Source organism: Rhinopithecus roxellana, chromosome 5 (assembly GCF_007565055.1).
Source record: "Rhinopithecus roxellana isolate Shanxi Qingling chromosome 5, ASM756505v1, whole genome shotgun sequence".
Classification (NCBI taxonomy): domain Eukaryota; kingdom Metazoa; phylum Chordata; class Mammalia; order Primates; family Cercopithecidae; genus Rhinopithecus; species Rhinopithecus roxellana.
Window position 1 is genome coordinate 139,738,698 of NC_044553.1, and position 19,392 is coordinate 139,758,089.

At 39.4% G+C, this 19,392-nt stretch overlaps 1 protein-coding gene across 1 annotated transcript in view; it reads right to left on the reverse strand.

Moving 5' to 3' along the window:
* SEL1L (SEL1L adaptor subunit of ERAD E3 ubiquitin ligase) overlaps positions 1-18,513 on the reverse strand; it is a 70,270-nt gene extending 51,757 nt beyond the window's left edge. Inside the window, exons 1-3 of the mRNA XM_010364465.2 lie at positions 18,337-18,513; positions 12,481-12,518; positions 11,518-11,749 (exon numbers count right to left, since the gene is read on the reverse strand). Of these exons, the coding sequence (XP_010362767.1) occupies positions 11,518-11,749; positions 12,481-12,518; positions 18,337-18,406 (340 nt within the window). The 5' untranslated portion in view covers positions 18,407-18,513. The remainder of the gene's footprint in view (positions 1-11,517; positions 11,750-12,480; positions 12,519-18,336) is intronic.
* Between the last annotated feature and the right edge of the window lie 879 nt (positions 18,514-19,392).

The window sequence follows — 19,392 nt, forward strand, 5'->3', positions numbered from 1 at the left end:
TGACCCTGTGTAGGCATAGGCTAATGTGTATATTTGTCTTAGTTTTTAACAAAAACGTTTTTAAAAAAATTAAACAATAGAAAAAAGCTTATAGAATAAGGATAATGTATAAAGAAAATATTTTTGTATAGCTGTACAATGTGTTTGTATTTTAAGCTACGTGTTACTACAAAATAGTCGAAAAGCTAAAAAATTTATAAATGAAAATATAAAAGTTTATAAACTAATTATCACTGTGTTACAACTGAGTACGTTATTTAATACAATAACAAGCTATAGAAGTTTGTTGCCTAGTAGCAATAGGCTATAACATATAGCCGAGGTCCATAATAGGCTACATTAGCTAGCTATGTGTAATACACTCTGTTTGCATAATGATAAAATTAACTAGTGATGCATTTATCAGAATGCACCCCCATTGTTAAGTGACACATGACTGTCCCTCAGTATCACTGGAGGACTGGGTCCAGGACCTGGCCCGGTGGTACCAAAATCCATGAGTGCTCAAGTTGTTTAGATAAAATGATGTAGTGCTTGCATATAACCTAGGCAATCCTCCTGTATACTTTACACCATCCCTAGACTACTTCTAATACCTAATATAATGGAAATGCTATGTAAATAGTTATACTACATTGTTCAGGGAATAATGACAGGAACAAAAACTGTGGACATGTTCAGTACACAGTTGCAACCACCCATTTTTTCCAAATATTTTCAAATATTTGGTTGAATCCATGGATACAGAGGGCTGACTATATATAAGAATCCATGAATTTATAATGATGCTTGTGATATTGTGAAAAAATATTTGATCTTCATCCCATTTCCAGAAATATAGCTCTTAAAATCCCTGGAATCTCTTGAGTGATCCGAATGTCTTCCGTATGATAATGAGATAATTGGTGGCTGGAGGCTCCTAGAAAGCCTTGGGATAGGACTTGGTTGCCAGGGAAACCAACCATTACATTAGAGGGTTAGAATTTACAGTCCCACCGCCCAACCTCAGAAGGGCAGAGGAGCTAAAAGTTGAGCTAATAAATCAATGCCCAGTGATTTAATCGATTATGCTTGCATAACAAAGCTTACATAAAAACCCCAAATAGCTGAGTTCTGGGAGTTTCTGGAAAGCTGAGCACATAGAAATTCCTGGAGGGTGGGTGGCGTGGTCAGATCAGAGAGGGCATGGAAGCTCTGCAGCCCTTCTCCCATACCTTGCCCTATGCCTCTCTTCCATCTGACTTTTCGTCTCTATCCTTTGTAATATCCTTTATAATAAATGTAAATTCATATTTACATTTACCCATTTATCATGCTTCCCAGAGTCCTAAGTGCTAGCAAATGAACTGAACCCAGGAAGGGGGTTGTGGGAACCCTGATTTATAGCCAGTCTGTCAGAAGCACAGACAACCCAGGGCTTATGATTGGCATCTCAAGGAGTGGGGACTGGTCTTGTGAGACTGAGCCTTCAACTTGTGAGATCTAATGCTATCTCCAGGTAGTGTCAGAATGGAATTAAATTGGTAGACATCCTGCTGGTTTCTGCTGGAGAATCCTCTGTAGAACTGATTGCTTACTTGGTATGTGAGGAAACACTCACAATATATCTGGTGTCAGAAGTGTTAACTCATTGAGAAAGAGAAAGAAAAACACAACTTCGTTTGGTTTTTCCTATATCCTTACAATGCTCAAATACAAAGCAAAACAAACAAACAAAAACATACTCATTAGTCTCTTTTGGAGATTGCTTGGGCACCAAATTTTCATTTTGAAACAGTTCAAAGGAAATAATCAAGAGTTTATCTAGCTTTCCCTGGATGAGACTATATTTCAATGCAATCAAACACTCGATGAAAGAAAATTCTTTATAAAAGAATCCCAGGTAACAAACGCAGGAGGAATGGCAGAATTAGAAAGTCACCATTTTGCAACCCTTAATAAATAAATAAAAGATCCAGGCAACAAACATAAATGGTTGCCAAAATCTCTAGGCAAAAGATCAATGAGGAACTGTAGAATGGTGAGATCAGACTGATATCACCTGACCTCGCTGATTAATCTTAACATCAGTAGAAGTGGAAAAATCAGATACTACATGTCTCTCGACGTAATGCAACAGAAAGTACACACCACCACCTACCTATGAAATACTCTCAATAAAAAGACAGAACCAAATCTACCCATGTCTCTAGAACTAACTCCCAGTTTATAGAATAAACAGCAGATAATGGAACAAGCTCAATGACATTACAAGGACATGACTAGCTAGATCCAAAACGTGAGAAACCATATAGCACAAAGGATGCTGCGTATTTCTTTAGCAAATAAAATGACACTTAAAAACAAAGGAGGGGCTGGGTGCCGTGGCTCAGACCTGTAATCCCAGCACTGTGGGAGGCCAAGGTGGGCAGATCACTTAAGGTTAGGAGTTTGAGACCAGCCTGACCAACATGGTGAAACCTCATCTCTACTAAAAATACAAAAAAATTAGCTGGGCATGGTGGTACGCGCCTGGTATCCCAGTTACTCAGGAGGCCGAGGCAGGAGAATCTCTTGAACCCGGGAGGCAGAGGCTGCAGTGAGCCGAGATCGTGCCATTGCACTCCAGACTGGGCAACAGTGCGAGACTCTGTCTCAAAAAAAAAGAAAAACAACAAGGGAGGGAGAACAGCAACAGATTAAGAGAAACCTAGGTCTTAGCTTGGAAATGAATTCAAACAAATAAATTGTAAACAGACACTTGAAGAAACTCGAAAAATTAAACAGTTTGGGTATTAGGTAATAAAGGAGTAATGGCTAATTCTGTGATTTTGCTGAAAAGAAAATTCTTACTAGAGAGAGAGAGAGAGGTAAAAGCACAGGTGGAATTTGCCTTAAAATATTCTAGGAAAGAAAAAAGGGGGAAATGTGGGTATGGTAGTAAAGATGAAAAGAGCAGCAGAATGTTGATGTATATTGAAGCTGAGTGAGGGGTGGTAAGGGGGGTCATTTTACCCTTTACTTTTATGCATGTTTAAAAATTTCCCAGGCTTGCTGCAGTGTCTCATGCCTGTAATCCCAGCACTTTGGGAGGCCAAAGTGGGAGATCACCTGAGTTCGAGGCTGTGGTGAGCTATGACTGTGCCACTGCACTCCAGCCTGGGTGACAGAGTGAGACCATGTCTCTAAAAATATAGAAACTAAAAAAAAAGAAAAATTCCCTAATTAAAAAATGAAGAGTGAATTAAATTATAATATTTAGTAAAAATTTTAAAATGGTAATGCACACTTCGCTAAGGTATTTTCAAACGAAGTAACAGAATTACTTTTCTGAAGAACAATTTAACAACGTGTATCAACTGTCTTTTAAACTTTTACATCCAATTCAGCAAATATACTTCTAAGAATTCTAAGGAAATTTTCACAGATATGCATAAAGATACATCTAAAATGATCTCCCGGCATAACGTAAACGTTTCGGTTTATGGTACCATATATTTACATATAAAATTGTTTACAGCCATTAACTATCAAATTGCAAAAAAAGCTAAATGACATGGAAAAACGTTTATGGTAAACTGTTAAGTGCAAAATGCAGGCTGCAACATAGAATACACATTTTGACTCAATTTACTTTTCTTAAAATTATTCATACACCTAAAAAAATCCTGAGAGAATATTCTCCATGATGTGAGTAGCTGTTACTTCTAGTTGATGGGATTCAGGTACTTTTAATTTTTTAAAAATAGTTTTTCTATTCATGAGAATGGTATATTTGTAGTAAAAAAAAATTCTAGGGGGAGGTTCCAAGATGGCCAAATAGGAACAGCTCCAGTCTACAGATCCCAGCGTGAGTGACGCAGAAGATGGATGATTTCTGCATTTCTAACTGAGGTACGGGGTTCATCTCACTGGGGCTTGTCGGACAGTGGGTGCACGACAGTGGGTGCAGCCCATGGACCATGAGCCAAAGTAGGGCGAGGCATCACCTCACTTGGGAAGCACAAGGGGTTGGGGAATTCCCTTTCCTAGCCAAGGGAAGCCGTGACAGATGGCACCTGGAAAATCGGGTCACTCCCACCCTAATACTGTGCTTTTCCAATGGTCTTAGCAAACGGCACACCAGGAGATTATATCCCGCGCCTGGCTCGGAGGATCCCACGCCCACAGAGCCTCCGTCATTGCTACCACAGCAGTCTGAGATAGAACTACAAGGCAGCAGTGAGGCTGGGGAAGGGGCGCCCGCCATTGCTGAGGCTTGAGTAAGTAAACAAAGCAGCCTGGAAGCTTGAACTGGGTGGAGCCCACTGCAGCTCAAGGAGGCCTACCTGCCTCTGCAGAATCCACCTCTGGGTGCAGGGCATAGCTGAACAAAAGGCAGCAGAAACTTCTGCAGACTTAAACGTCCTGTCTGACAGCTTTGAAGAGAGTAGTGATTCTCCTAGCTTGGAGTTTGAGGTCTGAGAACGGAGAGACTGTCTCCTCAAATGGGTCCCTGACCCCTGAGTAGCCTAACTGGGAGGCACCTCCCAGTAGGGGCCGACTGACACCTCTTATGGCCGGGTGCCCCTCTGAGACGAAGCTTCCAGAGGAATGATCAGACAGCAACATCTGCTGTTCTGCAATATTTGCTGTTTTGCAGCCTCTGCTGGTGATACCCAGGCACACAGGGTCTGGAGTAGACCTCCAGCAAACTCCAACAGACCTGCAGCTGAGGGTCCTGACTATTAGAAGGAAAACTAACAAACAGAAAGGAGATTCACACCAAAACCCCATCTGTACATCACCATCATCAAAGACCAAAGGCAGATAAAACCACAAAAATTGGGAGAAACCAGAGCAGAAAAGCTGAAAATTCTGAAAATCAGAGCGCCTCTTCTCCTCCAAAGGAATGCAGCTCCTTGCCAGCAATGGAACAAAGCTGGACGGAGAATGACTTTGACGAGCTGAGAGAAGAAGGCTTCAGGTGATCAGTAATAACAAACTTCTCTAAGCTAAAGGAGGATGTTTGAACCCATCGCAAAGAAGCTAAAAACCCTGAAAAAAGACTAGACGAATGGCTAACTAGAATAACTACTGGAGAGAAGACCTTAAATGACCCGATGGAGATAAAAACCATGGCATGAGAACTCTGTGACGCATGCACAAGCTTCAGCAGCCAATTCGATCAACTGGAAGAAAGGGTATCGGTGATTGAAGATCAAATGAATGAAATGAAGCGAGAAGAGAAGTTTAGAGAAAAGAGTAAAAGAACAAAGCCTCCAAGAAATATGGGACTATGTGAAAAGACCAAATCTACGTCTGATTGGTGTACCCGAAAGTGATGGGGAGAATGGAACCAAGTTGGAAAACACTGCAGAATATTATCCAGGAGAACTTCCCAAACCTAGTGAGGCAGGCCAACGTTCAAATTCAGGAAATACAGAGAACACCACAAAGAAACTCCTCGAGATGAGCAACTCCAAGACACATAATTGTCAGTTTCACCAAAGTTGAAATGAAAGAAAAAATGTTAAGGGCAGCCAGAGAGAAGGGTTGGGTTACCCACAAAGGGAAGCCCATTAGACTAACAGCGGATCTCTCAGCAGAAACTCCACAAGCCAGAAGACAGTGGGGGCCAATATTCAACATTCTTAAATAAAAGAATTTTCAACCCAGAACTTCATATCCAGCCAAACTAAGCTTCATAAGTGAAGGAGAAATAAAATCCTTTACAGATAAGCAAATGCTTAGAGATTCTGTCACCACCAGGCCTGCCTTACAAGAGCTCCTGAAGGAAGCACTAAATATGGAAAGGAACAACCAGTACCAGCCACTGCTAAAACATGCCAAATTGTAAAGACCATCGATGCTAGGAAGAAACTGCATCAACAAGCAAAATAACCAGCTAACATAATGACAGGATCAAATTCACACGTAACAATATTAACCTTAAATGTAAATGGGCTAAATGCTCCAATTAAAAGACACAGACTGGCAAATTAGTCAAGACCCATCAGTGTGCTGTATTCAGGAGACGCATCTCACATGCAGAGACACACATAGGCTCAAAATAAAGGGATGAAGGAAGATCTACCAAGCAAACGGAAAACAAAAAACAAGCAGGGGTTGCAATCCTAGTCTCTGATAAAACAGACTTTAAACCAACAAAGATCAGAAGAGACAGAGAAGGCCATTACATAATGATAAAGGGATCAATTCAACAGGAAGAGCTAACTATCCTAAATATATATACACCCAATACAGGAGCACCCAGATTCATAAAGCAAGCCCTTAGAGACTTACAAACAGACTTAGACTCCCACACAATAATAATGGAGACATTAACATCCCACTGTCAACATTAGACGGATCAATGACACAGAAAGTTAACAAGGATATCCAGGAATTAAACTCAGCTCTGCATCAAATGGACCAAACAGACATCTACAGAACTCTCCACCCCAAATCAACAGAATATACGTTCTTCTCAGCACCACACTGCACTTATTCCAAATTTGACCACATAGTTGGAAGTAAAGCACTCCTCAGAAAACGTAGAGAACAGAAATTATAACAAACTGTCTCTCAGACCACAGTGCAATCAAACTAGAACTCAGGATTAAGAAACTCACTCAAAACCGCTCAACTACGTGGAAACTGAACAACCTGCTCCTGGATGCCTACTGGGTACATAACGAAATGAACGTAGAAATAAAGATGTTCTTTGAAACCAATGAGAACAAAGACACAACATACCAGAATCTCTGGGACACATTTAAAGCAGTGTGTAGAGAGAAATTTATAGCACTAAATGCCCACAAGAGAAAGCAGGAAAGATATAAAATTGACAGCCTAACATCACAATTAAAAGAACTAGAGAAGCAAGAGCAAACACATTCAAAAGCTAGCAGAAGGCAAGAAATAACTAAGATCAGAGCAGAACTGAAGGAGATAGAGACACAAAAAACCCTTCAAAAAAATCAATGAATCCAAGAGCTGTTTTTTTGAAAAGATCAACAAAATTGATAGACCGCTAGCAAGACTAATAAAGAAGAGAGAAGAATCAAATAGATGCAATAAAAAATGATAAAGGGGGTATCACCACTGACATCACAGAAATACAAACTACCATCAGAGTATACTATAAACACTTCTATGCAAATAAACTAGAAAATCTAGAAGAAACGGATAAATTCCTGGACACATATACCCTCCCAAGAGTAAACCAGGAAGAAGTTGAATCCCTGAATAGACCAATAACAGGCTCTGAAACTGAAGCAATAATTAATAGCCTACCAACCAAAAAAAGCCCAGGACCAGGTGGATTCAAAGCCGAATACTACCAGAAGTACAAAGAGGAGCTGGTACCATTCCTTCTGAAACTACTCCAATCAATAGAAAAAGAGGGAATCCTCCCTAACTCATTTTGAGGCCAGCATCATCCTGATACCAAAGCCTGGCAGAGACACAACAAAAAAAGAGAATTTTAGACCAATATCCCTAATGAACATCGATGCAAAAATCCTCAATAAAATACCAGCAAACCGAATCCAGCAGCACGTCAAAAAGCTTATCCACCATGATTAAGTGCGCTTCATCCCTGGGATGCAAGGCTGGTTCAACATACACAAATGAATCAACGTAATCCATCATATAAACAGAACCAAAGACAAAAACCACATGATTTATCTCAATAGATGCAGAAAGGCCTTTGACAAATTTCAACAACCTTCATGCTAAAAACTCTCAATAAATTAGGTACTGATGGAACATATCTCAAAATAATAACAGTGATTTATGACAAACCCACAGCCAATATCATACTGAATGGGCAAAAACTGGAAGCATTCCCTTGAAAACTGGCACAAGACAGGGATGCCCTCTCTCACCACTCCTAGTCAACATAGTGTTGGAAGTTCTGGCCAGGGCAATCAGGCAGCAGAAAGAAATAAAGGGTATTCAATCAGGAAAAGAGGAAGTCAAATTGTTCCTGTTTGCAGATAACATGATTGTATATTTAGAAAACCCCATTGTCTCAGCCCAAAATCTCCTTAAGTTGATAAGCGACTTCAGCAAAGTCTCAGGATACAAAATCAATGTGCAAAAATCACAAGCATTTCTGTACACCAATAACAGACAAACAGAGAGCCAAATTATGAGTGCACTCCCATTCACAATTGCTTCAAAGAGAATAAAATACCTAGGAATCCAACTTACAAAGGATGTGAAGGACCTCTTCAAGGAAAACTACAAACCCTCAATGAAATAAAAGAGGACACAAACAAATGGAAGAACATTCTATCCTCATGGATAGGAAGAATCAATATTGTGAAAATGGCTATACTGCCCAAGGTAATTTACAGAGTCAATGCCATCCCCATTAAGCTACCAATGACTTTCTTCACAGAATGGGAAAAAACTACTTCAGAGTTCATATGGAACCAAAAAAGAGCCCGTATTGCCAAGACAATCCTAAGCCAAAAGAACAAAGCTGGAGGCATCATGCTACCTGACTTCAAACTACACTACAAGGCTACAGTAACCAAAACAGCATGGTACTGGTACCAAAACAGAGATATAGACCAATGGAACATAACAGAGTCCTCAGAAATAATATCACACATCTACAACCATCTGATCTTTGACAAATCTGACAAAAACAAGAAATGGGAAAGGATTCCCTATTTAATAAATGGTGCTGGGAAAACTGGCTAGGCATATGTAGAAAGCCGAAACTGGATCCTTTCCTTACACCTTATACAAAAATTAATTCAAGACGGATTAAAGACTTAAATGTTAGACCTAAAACCATAAAAACCCTAGAAGAAAACCTAGGCAATACCATTCAGGACATAGGCATGGACAAGGACTTCATGTACTAAAACACCAAAAGCAATGGCAACCAAAGCCAAAATTGACTAATGGGATCTAATTAAACTACAGAGCTTCTGCACAGCAAAAGAAACTACCATCGGAGTGAACAGGCAACCTACAGAATGGGAGAAAATTTTTGCAATCTACCCATCTGGCAAAGGGCTAATATCCAGAATCTACAAAGAACTTAAACAAATTTACAAGAAAAAATCAAACAACCGCAACAAAAAGTGGGTGAAGGATATGAACAGACACTTCTCAAAAGAAGACATTTATGCAGCCAACAGACCCATGAAAAAAATGCTCATGATCACTGGCCACCAGAGAAATGCAAATCAAAACCACAATGAGATACCACCTCACACCAGTTAGAATGGCAATCATTAAAAAGTCAGGAAACAACAAGTGCTGGAGAGGATGTGGAGAAATAGGAATGCTTTTACACTGTTGGTGGGACTCTAAACTAGTTCAACCATTGTGGAAGACAGTGTGGCAATTCCTCAAGGATCTAGAACTAGAAATACTATTTGACCCAGCCATCCCATTACTGGGTATATACCCAAAGGATTATAAATCATGCTGCTATAAAGACACATGCACACGTATGTTTATTGTGGCACTATTCACAATAGCAAAGACTTGGAACCAACCCAAATGTCCATCAATGGTAAGACTGGATTAAGAAAATGTGGCACATATACACCACGGAATACTATTCAGCCATAAAAAAGGATGAGTTCATGTCCTTTGTAGGGACATGGATTAAGCTGGAAACCATCATTCTGAGCAAACTATCACAAGGACAGAAAACTAAACACCACATGTTCTCACTCATTGGTGGGAACTGAACAATGAGAACACTTGGACACACAATGGAGAACATCACATGCTGGGGCCTGTCATGGGGTGGAGGGAGGTGGGAGGGATAGCATTAGGAGATATACTTAACATAAATGACAAGTTAATGGGTGCAGCACACCAACATGGCACATGTATACATACGTAACAAACCTGCACGTTGTACACATGTACCCTAGACCTTAAAGTACAATTAAAAAAAAAAAAAAGAAGAATCAGGCCAAGTGGGCTATGTCCCAGCTCTGCCACTTATGAACTGTGGGACTCAGACACGGAATTTCCCTCTCTGTCCCTTAGTTTTCTCATCTATAAAATGGCAACTATAATGCCTACTTTATAAGGCTATTGGGAGAATTAAGAGTTCACCTGATAGTGTCTGGCACATAGGCACTTGACAAATATTTATTATTACAGGTCTTTGAAAGTACATCTTTCCCTTAAATTTGATAACTTAGTGGCAGGTTACTCTTTTATAATCTTGACACAGTCCCAATGTGCAAAGCTCTCCGATCTCAGCTTCACTAATTTGTCATGTGAAATGACTATGATGAAACAAATTGTAATTACATAGAAAGAGCACTTAGAATGTTAGAGTGGCTGCTGTTGCTTGTTTCTATGCTGTTTCACTTGCATATTAATTGACACTGCCTCCTTAGGTGACCACGTCAAATGCCTAGGACTGTGTTAACTATTTTCCAACAGCTAACATAAGCAAGAAACAGAGGAGCAGGGTGACTGTTTAAGCTAAAGGAAGTTATTTCTTCACCAATTTTCGCCACTTTTTAAATTTTGTGATCAATTCTCAATTCAGTGGGAAAATGTGAATAGTTCCCACGTATCTCTCTCTCTCACACACACAGACACACAGACACACAGACACACACACACACACACACAAGCATGTCCTTGGCCAAGAGCAGACAATTTATATTATTCATTCTTTATAGTGAGAGTTTATAAAATTTCATCCGTTTATGAGAATTGTTACAAAATCCAGGGAATTAACAGGAAAACTGGACGACACTTCTATTGAGCATTGGTAAGTGCCAGTTAAAGTGTACTTCTGGGTAAAATGAGTAATAAAAGTTGCCAAATCTAAAACAAACAAACAAACTTCTATTTTTTTAAGAAGTTCAAATTTGGATTAGTTCCTGAGAGTGGTTAGTAATGGAATAATAAACAGATAAGGCAATGATCGTTGAAATAATAAATGACAGAAGGGTAGCAAGACATGGTAGAATGGATACATTAATAATTTTTAAAAGGATTAATATTTAGAAGACTATTGTGGAAAAGATCAAGTTTTAAATTGAAAAGTAGAGGTTTCAAGATGGTGAAAGTTAGAAAAGGACGGAAGTACACATAAGCTTCAACTGAGGGATGAACACCTAAATCAATTACCTAGGATGATCCACAACGTTATTGTAGGAATAATCCTACCACAATCCTGAAAACAACCATAGTGGTATGTTCGACAATTCTTCCTGAGTTTCTGTTTTGTATGCTACCCTGACAGATTATTTTTTAAAATTTCTCAGTGAGAAATGTATTTACGTACTGGAGTCCAAAAAGAAATATTAGGATATTTAAAAAAAAATAAATGCAAACTCATCTATTGAATTCAGCTTATGTAACTTGGGACAAATCAGTTAAGTGAATAATTTGGTATATTAAAATATAGAAATTCTCACCAAACTACACTCCATATATTATTTGTGGGTAATAATCACTGAAGCCAGTTTTCTTCAGCCTCTTTATTCATTAGCTTAAAATTTTCAGTTGTCTCCTAAATAAATCAAAAAGCAAGGAAGGTGTCCAGACTACCTGGTTTCCGTACTTTCTTTGGCTCTTCATAGTCCTTGTTTTCTGGATTTGGAGACTCTAGAAAGCTGAGATCTTCTGTGACACTTTCCCCCTCTTGGCTCTTGAGGCTGTCTTCCTCTTCTTGAATAGAGGATTCTAATTCGGATTCTTCTGAATCAAGAAATATTTGACCAGCAACTACTCTGCCTGCAGTAGTATGGTCCTTTACTGACTCATCTGATGTCAAAGTAGTCTGAGAATATAAAGTATTTTTAGTTATCAACAATGCCAAGACTTTCCCCAACCCTATTTGACCGTTATTTTCACTTATCCAGATATCACATCTCCTTCAGCTCCTTGAAGTGCCACACTCACTCATCTCTACAGGCTTTGGCATGTGTCCATCACGTGCCTTCCTTCATCACCTAACTTGTAGTCTTTCTGAATTTCAACTTAGATGTTATTTCCCCCAGAAGCCTTCCTTAATTCCCAAAGTCTGGGTTAGGTTTTCCTCCACATGCCCCCAGCATACCTTATACTTCTACTTCCTGCTTTTATCTACATTCCCTCAAATCTAAAGATCAGAGCTCATAACTGATTGCAGGGTTGGGCTTGGTTAGTACTTGGATGGGAGAGCTCAATCAACCAATAAGTGCATTAGCTCACTGGATTTATTTTTGAAAACTGGAAAGTGGAAACAAATGACACCGGTTAAATTTTCAAACTTAGACACACACACTCACAGACATACACACACACAGAGCACATTCAAGTTGAAATGAAATACTTAGTATCCCCTCTTGTAGGTCAGTATTTTCTTCCTCCAGAAAAACTAGACCTAATACTAATACCATCTGTCTTTTTCCGTCCTTTTTAATTCAATTGTTACTCAAAAGTTGCAGATTTCATATGCTTTCTAAGACACATAATTCATGCTTTTAAATCAGGCAGCAAATACTAGCCAATACATATTTTAGTACATACCTTGGAATCTAAGGATTCATCCTGGCTGCCTTCTTCATCTGCAAAGAAATTGTAAGACAATTTAGTAATCTTTCTTGTTGAGAAATTATAGTTATTATTAAAAGAAAACATTTGAAAAGTATAGCAAATAATGATCAAACATTGGATAAATAAACCTAGAATTATTTCAAAGTTAGCTATATTCAGTAACTGTTCAGAAAAGATCAAATGAAAGTGAAAAAAAAATGGGTTGGGGGTTTAGTTTCTCTCTTTCTCCAGGAAAGACGTTAGCTTCATCTGTTACAAAAGTAGGAAGACCAACAGCCTCCACCAACAAAAACAGGTTATTTCTTCACATGCCATCCAATTCTTGTGGGTCTATTTAGCCTATTTCTGAGAATGAGTTACTAAGTTCAAAAAAATAAATCTCTAATTTCATACTCCGGGCTTCCACCTATTCTGTTTCTCTGCTCAGGATCTTGAGTCAGAGTAGCCCATTTTAGTGCTAATTAGTTTTTTTATTGTTTACTACCAGAGTAAGGATGGAAACTAAGAATTATTATTTGAGAGCAGAGTGGCAAAACAAATATATTTAGGATTTGTGTTCTACTCTACTCAGAGATAACCAGATGCAGGTAAAAAGCAGCATGGTCCTATCATATATTCACTCAATTGAGACCTATGTATTAAGAAGTCAATAACTTGCATTCAACAATTAAAAACAGTCACTGGTCACAACTTGCTTACACATTCACACAGCCTGCTTTGGTGTTGTCTGATTACATTAATGTTCCTTCTGTTACTCTTTCCATGTTTTCTGACTATTACTTTTCTGGCTGCTTGTTACTCTTCTTCCTGCTCTTACATAAACACATGCAACAACTTAATGTTCAGATGCAAATGCTTGATTTTTGTATTCCTTGCCAGTTTAAAACAGCAAATCTGTCAGATCATCTTTAAGTTTCCCTCTTGCTCTTAAAATTACCTGATTTTATTCAGGAGTGAGTTTCAGTTTTACCCTCTCTATAAGCTGTATGAGAAATTAACCAGTAGACAAAATCTTGTAAGACCATGTGATTTTTACTAGAAAATTTGCTAATAGAGTTTCATTTATACTTTACTTCATATGGCTTTATCTTAAATATTATTTGTAATTTGTAACTCTAAAATATAACAAAAAAGATGTGTAAGAGTTTGCCAAAGTACTGAGTTAAGACTAAGAAGTATAACAAACTCAATTATGCACAAAATACAAGACACTATCTCACAATATTTCTTTTGAATATTCAAAACTAGCCCACTAGTGAGGTTTTGCCATATATGAAAGTGCTGTGAAGTTGACGAAAATTTAAATTACAGCTACTATTCATATTCACCTACTTTTAGATTACCTTCAAAGTATGTTTTACTTCTGGCAGATGAAGAGAAGGTTATGCCACATATTAGTCTCATAGTGCCCATAACATTAGGAAATGATGTCAGTTAATTAACAATTGTCCTTCATGCTAACTTCTTCACAAGCATTACCCAAAGCCCCATTTCTAACATGTGGTTCAAATTCCATTCTCAGCAAATCTTTAAAGAAAAAAACCATCTCTATAATATAACAAAGTTGTACTGTAAGTACATGCAATTAATCAAATGCTGAATGAAACTTTAGCTGGAACTCTAAATCACTCTCACTAAATTGCTACATTTAGTACCTAACCACAACAGGCTACATAGGTAGCTAATAGATGAATCATATAGACACACCGGTAAATACACTTGAAGACATGTACATTTCACACAGCACAAGCTGTTAGGCATTAGAGTAGCTAAATGTGTTTTCCAACTCCAAGAAACATGATTTGTGACATCAGGGTTATTTCATGTGAATTGCATCATGCTTCTCTTTCTCTCCCTCTCTCTTCGCAACCTGGACTATATACTAATATTCCGGTAAATAAGACAATTCTCAGTTACCAAACTGGGAAAGCCTACTCCAGATGGTAGTCTCAAAGCATAAGCTATTTTCTTTTTCAAACTGATACAAACATTCACACAACACTTTTTAAAGAGTTGTTTATAGCCTAGGAACTTCTGATATGTAGTATTCAGGTAAGGATTAAAGAGACTGAAGTTATGCATAAATAAAAAGCAAATAGTAATGTTTTCATCAGAACACAGATATCAAGCAACAAGAAAAAATGCAAAAGGATTAAGTTATGCATTTCTCGCTCATCCAAATGGTTCATACTACTTTATTAACTGTACACCTTCCTTTGAAAAAGACCAGTTTTTATTTTTATTGTATTAGCTAACAAAACTGCAAAGTACCAGAGATATGCTTTCAGGGAAAAGTAATCATCACAAAAATTTTCCACTCATCATGTAAATTAAACAGACTGATAACCTTTAAACACAGAAAGTCTAAAGAGTTTGGTGAAAACAGACCAGATCCCTGTTCTCTGCGTTAGCTCTGAATCGATACAGATCCTAAAATATTCTCGATTCTAAATTTCTTCAATTCTGAGGCCTGGAGAGCTAGTTCTGGAACCTGGCTTCATCAAATGTTAATTCTGACACACATGGTTCAGTAACAAAAGCTTGCTCAGCCTCTGTTTCTCAACCTGTCAAAAGGGGTAACACCTCTATCCCGCTGACTCACAATGTTTTAAGGAACAACTAAACCAGTGAAATTAAACATCCTCTGCTATCTGAAAACTACTCTCTGAATTTATAATTATTACCTGAAATACCTGGCAGTGGACCTAACTGAAATGACTAAAAAGAAAAATAAAGGTTAAGCCATTTGCCTCTTCCTGCCAAAAATAAGAAACATGCATTTGTGAGAAAAACTAGAACGTTTTCACTATTATCCTGAGAAAATGAAGAAATATCCTTTTAGTGTCCTCCTTTAAATTTATTAACAGAAAAGAGAAAATGTTTCTAATATTAGCCACGTGTTAACGACGAGGATATCTTCTGAAAAGTGTATCACTGGGTGATTTCCTTTTTGTATACTTAAATAAACCTGAATGGGATAGCCTTCTACATACCTGGGCTATATAGTGTAGCCTGTTGTTCCTAAGCTACAAATCTGTACAGCATGTGACTATACAGACTACTGGAGGCAACTGTAACATAAAAGTATTTGTGCACATAAACATAGCTAAACATAGAAAAGCTACAGTAAAAATATGGTGTAAAAGATTAAAAAACATATACCTGTCTAGGGCACTTACCATAAATGGAAGTTGCAAGATTAAGAGCTGCTGTGGGTGAGTGAGTGGTGAGTGAATGTGAAGCCTAGGATGTTACTATACACTATTGTAAACACTGTACACTTACACTACACTAAATTTCTTTTTTTAAAAGTGTGCTACCATGTTACAATGGCTACAAATCACTAGGGGACAGGAATTTTTCAGCTCCATTATATTCTTATAGGGCCACTATCTTACATGGGGTTCACTGCTGATCAAAAGGTCATTATGTAGCATACGACTATATCATATTTTTACATAACTCTAAAACACAGTATTAGATAACAGCTACCAACAGCAATAGAATCAAGATTATCTTTGTTGGCTGACCATACTCGACCTGGATAAATGCGACCTGCCCTGGGTAACCACTAACATTCCAACACAAAATTATCACCAAAAACTTGATTTTCATACTGGAGTAAAACTTTAAACTTTGAGGCCAAAATCCTGTGAATGAAAATGACAATTGAAAATCCACTGCCTAATTTATACAACTTTATTTTACACATTTTTTTTTTTTTTTTGACACAGGGTCTCACTCTATTGTCCAGGCTGGAGTGCAGTGGCATAATCACAGCTCAGTGCAGCCTCAACCTCCTGGGGCTCACTCCATCCTCCCAGCCCAGCCTCCCGAGTAGTTAGAACTACACGTGTGCACCACCACACCTGGAGTTAGGTAGAGATGGGGTTTCGCCATCTTGCCCAGGTTGGTCTTGAACTCCTGGGCTCAAGTGATCCTCCCACTTCAGCCACCCAAAGTGCTGGGATTACAGGCATGAGTCTGGCCTGCACAGGTGTTTTATGATACATGAACTTCAAGTGAGCACAGTACTGCCTTTATTACCTTTTAGCACTCACATCTACATTGTTTTAGTTCCAGCTAAGGCTTTTGCCTTTACCATTGAAATGTTTTGGCACAGCTTTAACTACGATGGAAATCAGAGCAGACATTTCTTGAATACAGTTCTCTACCTACATCAATACAACTCAAGGATTTAATATATCACTGTTGAGTCTTTTATTATAACATCCTGAAAGCCCCAACTGTTGATCTTCAAATATCTTTTCCACTAGCATGGAGCTCTAAGTATATGAAACGTAGTCAAAGACAGACAGGAAAATTTCTATGCTTTAATTTTCTTTAAACTCTGCCAATTAAATTTAGAGGGATACACACCGTGCTCTTTTATTACTATAGTTCTCTTTAGTGTGAAGACTCCCTCATGGAGATTGTTAATCTATGTATATCTGAGCTGTTCCAGACCTAAAACCACATGTTTAACAACCCCATAAGAGGAATTCTGATGCAGAAGGTCCATGGTCCAGCAGGTACTCTACTCATTAAGCTCAACAACTTCATTTCATGCTTTTTGATCAAATATTAAATAACTGCTAAAAGTGCTTCGAGAGTTATGTAGAGTCTAAAGATCTGGTCATTAAACTCAAACCACCACCACTACTGGAGGGAAGGGAGTGGACCTCAAAGAATGACGTTGGCAGTAAAGTAATTAGCACAGGGTTGGTGCTTTTGAAATGGTATCTTAAACCACATCATGGATAGAATTTAGGTTTAGGCCTCTTATTTTAGAAGCAGAATGACGTTATGGCATTCATTTACAACTAGGACAGGTAATTTGGGGATTCAAATAACCATCTGGGAAATTTTCTGTTAAAAAAAAGCTGACATGTACTAAAAAAAAAAAGTTGACATTTATACTCTGTGTTGTCTCCCCAAAACGTAAAGCCACAGAACAGCTGTCTTGTTAACTGAAACAGATTAAAATTCCAAAGTTTACTGTACTAATATTTTTATCAACATTTAGAAACACGAAGTTTTTCATGAACACTCTCAAAATGGAAATTTTCAAATGTAGGCAGATTAAAACATTAAAAAAAAAGGGGGGGGGCCCTAGAACCAGAATAAAAATTAGCTAACTGGAAAATCAATTCAAAAGCACACAAATTTCTGTATCTATATAAAACGCAACTTATAAGAACCAAGATTTTCCCAAACATCATAAACAAACATGGGGCAACTCAGAAACACTGCGAAAGGTCACCGCTTTCTCAGGAAGGTTTCAAAAAAGTAGAAAGTGGCTACGATGAGATCAAAAGTCTTCGTTTTTAAACAAACGGACCAGGGACCATCTCAGGTGTTAGGCAAACTCACCAAACTACTGTCAACATCCTGGTCTGGATGGATCCTCCTCTGCCCTAAAGAGACAGCTCCAGGTGTGTCAATTATTTAACTTTCAATTCCCAAGCCCCGAGTTCCAGACCAGACCCTTCCTCTACCCCAGGGTCGAGGAAGCTCCACTCGGGCTCCTGGGTCAGGATTCATTCCTTTGGAGTCAATTCCACGTTCGTGAGAAAGAGTCGCGTAAAGTTTGTTACGTGGGAGAGAGGTGTGGGCAGAGTGCCCGCCCCTTCTTTTTCCACCCCACTCCACCTCCCTAAATAGCCCCTTTGGCGCAGGCCAAGCAAAGCCAAAGAGCGAGTGACAGGCCAGTGCGAGGTGTGCCCAGGGAGAACGGGGTCCCGAGTCTGGGTCCCCACGGCCCCGGCCGGCGGTAGAGGCTGGGGGGCGGAGGCTCTGGGCCTGCAGCCCGAGGGGGCGGATACTGACCCGAGGACGCCGAGGCCGAGCTCAGCAGCACCGCACAGAGCAGCAGCGTCAGCCCTATCCGGACCCGCATCCTGCTCTCGGGGCCGGTGCCAACCCCTAGAGCTGTCGCCTTCGCCTCTGCCACCACGGAGTCACCACCACCGCTTCGCCGCTGCGCTTCCTGCTCTAGTCTCCTTCCTCCGCCCCTTCCCAGGCCTCCCTGACCCAGGGCGCAGCCAATCTCCGCCCGCCGTCACGGGCGTCTGGTCCAATCACCATGGTCTCCCCGCCCGCCCCCCAGCCCCCCATTGCTCCGCCCCGGGGTCATTCATTGGCCAATCATTGTACCAGGCTCCCACACCAGCTTTCCCGGTTGGACCACGACTCAGGGACATGGCCCCTGCTAATTGGTAGCACCGTTTCAACCGGAATCAGGGAGTGAATCAAAGACTGAGAGAAAAGAGGCTCATCCAAGACTACACTTCCCAGAAGGCGCTTCATGTGATTAACTCGGGAGGTGCTCTTGGGAAACGTAGTCCATCGTGGGACAAGCTTTGTATTTTTTTATTTTTATTTTTGAGACGGAGTCTCGCTCTGTCACCCAGGCTGGAGTGCAGTGGCCGGATCTCAGCTCACTGCAAGCTCTGCCTCCTGAGTTTATGCCATTCTCCTGCCTCAGCCTCCCGAGTAGCTGGGACTACAGGCGCCCCGCCACCTCGCTTCTAAGTGCAGGTGACAAAGTTAGAATGTAACTAACACCTGGACTAAATTTTAACTCAAGGCTATGGATTCACAAGCCTTTTTAAATTGATCCAAAATAAATATTAAGGAATAATTTTAAGAACTTGTAATGTGTTTAGCATTTTTTCCCGTTTTATTAAAAAAATTTAGATTGGGCGTAGTGATATGACCACTGAGAAAAATACCACAGCTAGTTGAATTTGAGGTGTTTTTTAAAACTTAGATAAAACAGTACCGTGAAGTATGGAAACCAGAGTGCAACTCACTACCTGTTCTCCTTTCTCCGACAAAACAAAAGGAAATAAATCCACTCAGTACAGATTATCTCAATACAGT